General features: G+C 54.6%; 1 protein-coding gene across 1 annotated transcript; it reads left to right on the top strand.

Moving 5' to 3' along the window:
• Positions 1-467: 467 nt before the first annotated feature.
• On the top strand, positions 468-2,232 carry ZCCHC12 (zinc finger CCHC-type containing 12). Its single transcript, XM_021686302.2, has one exon. It carries the CDS (start codon positions 499-501, stop codon positions 1,705-1,707), a length of 1,209 nt encoding a protein of 402 aa, XP_021541977.1. The 5' UTR covers positions 468-498; the 3' UTR covers positions 1,708-2,232.
• Positions 2,233-4,149: the final 1,917 nt, after the last annotated feature.

Raw genomic sequence — 4,149 nt, 5'->3', positions numbered from 1 at the left:
GAAGGGGGTGTGGTTGGGACCTGAGACCAGGAGGCTGATGACACTTTATTTATTCCTACAAATCTGTGACCACTGTGCTCTATTTTGAGAGCCCAATATCAGCTTCCATCCACTATTACACTTAGAAGCAACAGTTGCCCTCCCTCCTCCAGGGCGACCGGCGGGAGGGGATGCATGTGGCTGTAAAAATCACCCTGCTAACAACGGAGACACCGGCTGGCTCCGTGAGCTTGTAATTGCCAGTCTCCTGGAAGATATTTTTAGGGCAGTGGGCAGATAAAAACTGTACTGCAGGACATTCAGGAAGGGAGAGAATACTGCAGCCAGTTCCTTTATTAACCCTTCCCCGTTTTGTTTTGTTTTTCTTTTTCTTTTTTACAGTCCCTCCTGAGACAGGAGGAAGGCAGAGTCCCCCAGCGCGCCTGCAGATTAGGCATTTCCACAGAGCCTGAGCGTCTTGTTATACTCCGGATCCCCGATCGACGATCGTCGTCAGTCATGGCTAGCATCATTGCGCGCATGGGTAATAGCCGGCGGCAGAACGCGCCGTTGCCGCCCTGGGCCCATTCTATGCTGAGGTCCCTGGGGAGAAGTCTCGGTCCTTTAATGGCCACCATGGCCGAGAGAAACATGAAGGTGTTCTCGGGGAGGGTGGTGCCAGCCCAGGGGGAAGAAACCTTTGAAAACTGGCTGATCCAAGTCAATGGGGCCCTACCCGATTGGAATATGTCTGAGGAGGAAAAGCTCAAGCGCTTGCTGAAAACCCTGCGAGGCCCCGCCAGGGAGGTCATGCTTTTGCTCCAGGCGGCCAACCCCAATCTAAGCGTGGCAGATTTCTTGCGCGCCATGAAATTGGTGTTTGGAGAATCTGAGAGCAGTGTGTCCGCTCACGGTAAATTTTTTAACACCCTGCAGGCACAGGGGGAGAAAGCCTCCCTTTATGTGATCCGTTTAGAGGTGCAGCTCCAGAACGCTATTCAGGCAGGGATCATAGCTCAGAAAGATGCCAACCAGACTCGCCTGCACCAGCTCCTTTTAGGGGCTGAGCTGAACGGGGACCTGCGCTTTAGGCTGAAGCATCTTCTTAGGATGTATGCAAATGAGCAGGAGCGGCTCCCCAATTTCCTAGAGCTAATCAAGATGATAAGGGAGGAAGAGGATTGGGATGACACTTTTATTAAGCAGAAACGGCCCAAAAGATCTGAGTCCGTGGTGGAGAGGGCCACCAGCTCGGTGGCCTTCCAGGGCTCCCCCCCGATAGTGGTGGACAGTGCTGACTGCAACGTCATAGAGATAGACGATGCCCTTGATGACTCCGACGAGGATGTGATCCTGGTGGAGTCTCCGGACCCTCCACTGCACTTCTTGGCTTCTCCTCTCCCCAGACGCAGGCCCAGACCTCGGGACCGAGTGCTAGTCATTGACTCCCCCAGCAGTTCCCGGGCTCAGTCTCCTTCCACCAGTGGGGGTTCAGGGTATAAGAATGATGGTTCTGGGAATCTGCGTAGAGCCAGAAAGCGAAAACACGCGATCCGCTGTTCATACTGCGGTGAGGAGGGCCACTCGAAGGAGACCTGTGACAATGAGAGCAACAGGGCCCAGGTGTTTGAGAATCTGATCATCACCCTGCAGGAGCTGACCCATACGGAGGAGGAGGGGCCGAGAGAGGCCCCTGGCGAACAAAGTGACCCTTCTGAGCCGCAGTGAGGTGGTAGCCCCCAGCCTTAAGTGAACCCTTAGCCCAAACTCAGAGTCCAGCAATGGGACGACTGGGGAGGGGCGCTTCTAATTGCATGAATCCACCAAGCAGCTTTCTTTGCGGAGCGGAGTAGAAAGGGTCTTGGATACCAGCTCAGTGGAGGGAGACAGCCTGACCTCTGCCCTTGCTTCCCCACTCCCTCTCTGCTGCCTAAGAGTCTGTTTTCTTTGTGTGCCCATTTCTTTGATGGCTTTATTCTCTTTGTGAAAGTGGCATAATTCATTGTTAAACCTCCAAACAATAAAGAAAAGTACAAAAAAGTCAAGTACCAGTTACCCCAAACTCTCCGCCCTGATCTAACCATTGTCAACCCTTTGACGAATGTCCTTCCGGATATTTCCCTGTACCTACGTACCCAGATAGATATATGTATAGATAAAAGTGATCAAATATAAGTGCTGTTCTATAGTCTGTATTTTTTCACCAAACAATGTATGTCGTGGGCTTCTTTCTATGTCAATAAATATTTATCAGCATCTATTTTAATGTCTGTGTTACTATTTTAGGAAAAGGTAAAGAAAAAGGAACAAGAGAAATATAGTAAAAAGCTATAAAGGGGTGGGGTTGGACCCCCAGGTGGGGTTCTGATCAACCTCATTTTGCAGATGTGGTAAAGGGATGAAGAAATGGGCTGAAATAGTCCCCAGAGGGAGATGGACAGAGCCCCTTGCCACAACTGGCCTGTCCCGCAGGTCATACAGCCAGATTATGGCGCCCACTTGTTGACCGCCCCAATGCTTTCTTCTTCTCTACTGTATCCAAAGGAGTCTGATGGAGGAGTCTGGCGCTGAGGTAATAGCCCCCAAATGGGGGGTTCCAGGGACACCGTTCCTGGTCACTTCAGGGAGGAGCGCTCTTCCTCCTCCAGATGGATTCCTTGGATTGCTGTTGCTACTGCTGCTTGTGGACATCCTGGGGCCCGACGCCACCGCTCCTCACTCCCCAGTCAAGGGAAGGAGAGAGCATCTCCTCCTGGGAGCCCAGCCCAGGAGGCTCAGCTCCTGATAGAGCCAGAGTCTCCCCCCATAAGCCCTGAAGGGATCTGCCGGAGGACACAGGCGCCCGGTGGACTCCAAGCCAACCCCTCCCCACCCCAAGAATTGAGACTAGCTGCCATCTAGATGCCCGGCAGCACCTGAAGTACTGGCGATCAGAAAGCCGGGAAGCCCCACCCCGCATTTCAGTCGATTGGAGGGCACTCACGGGGGATGGAGGGAAAGAAAAGGTGGACCTTCCTGGAACCTGCCCTGTCTCATCTCCGGATCTCATTTTGGAGGGTGATAAAAGAGGACGCGTGTGGCCCCAGCCCCCGAGGGTCCCTGGGTCTTGTGTAGGGACACACGTCCCTACTTCTGTGAACAGGATACGGCTGGGGGTGGGGGGTGATTGCATTTAGGGCAGGGTGCGGAGAGGGAACTGAATGCCAGACCTGAGGCTCCCCCAGGGGCATTTGTCGTGCCTGAAATGGGGACTCCACTGAGCTGAGAGGTTATCATAAACAGCAGTGGCAGCGGGGGGGGGGGGGGACATCGGGGAGAAGCCCAGAGCTGTTTGGGTAAGGGGAGCCCCGGTGAGGGCGCGATGACCAGGGAGACACACGGAGATCCACAGCCACACGAAGCCTGGGAGGAATCGCAGAGCCCAGGGGATCACACTACTCTGGGCTGTGTTGTCCTAGGAATGGCGGAGGTTGAGGGGCTCTGGGAGAGACACTAGGGTTTTAGTTAGGCTAGCAGCTGATGACAGCGTAGGGGTGGAGGGGGTGCAGGCTGAGGCCCCGAGGGAGCGGAGAAGCCAGGGCAGCCTTCCCTGGGCTGCCATACCCAGAACCGGCCTTGAAGTGCTGCTTTTTCCAGAAATAGCCCCTCGGCTCCTCCCTGGCCTCTTGCTCCTTTTCCATCAATGACCTCACAATCCGACCCTAAAACCCGCAGTCCAGCCACCCACACACACCCCTCGGTGGTGAGGGTTGGAGGCTCGGCCTCCTGTGCTCTGCCATCTTCCCTCCCCCACCCTCAGCACCCTGAATTTGCCTTAAGCCTCAGCCTTCTTAACCGTCCTGGCCAGAAGGAGACTGGGTGGGCCTCTCTGCCTCAGAGCCTTTAGCTGATAACTGGCCAGGACAGGGCCACTCTTCGCATCCCTCTGGGGCACCTCTGGAACCCTGAAAGCCACCCTCATTTCTCCCGAGCCAAAGGGGACCCTTCCCCCACCCCAGGTAAGTGACAGCTCCACCCAGGCCCCCAAAGCCACAGGGGCCCCCAATGCTTTACAGCGTATGTAGATTTTTCACCCTTAATTCCTTTCTATGTCTCCCTAAATCTCCCCTCGGGAGTTATCTACCTCCCTCATCTAGTCTCGATTAGAATAGTGGGCCGCTTCCCGATCGT

Source organism: Neomonachus schauinslandi, chromosome X, assembly GCF_002201575.2.
Source record: "Neomonachus schauinslandi chromosome X, ASM220157v2, whole genome shotgun sequence".
Taxonomy (NCBI): Eukaryota; Metazoa; Chordata; class Mammalia; order Carnivora; family Phocidae; genus Neomonachus; species Neomonachus schauinslandi.
Note: the sequence above shows the minus strand (reverse complement) of the source record. Positions and strands in the feature narration are given on the sequence as shown.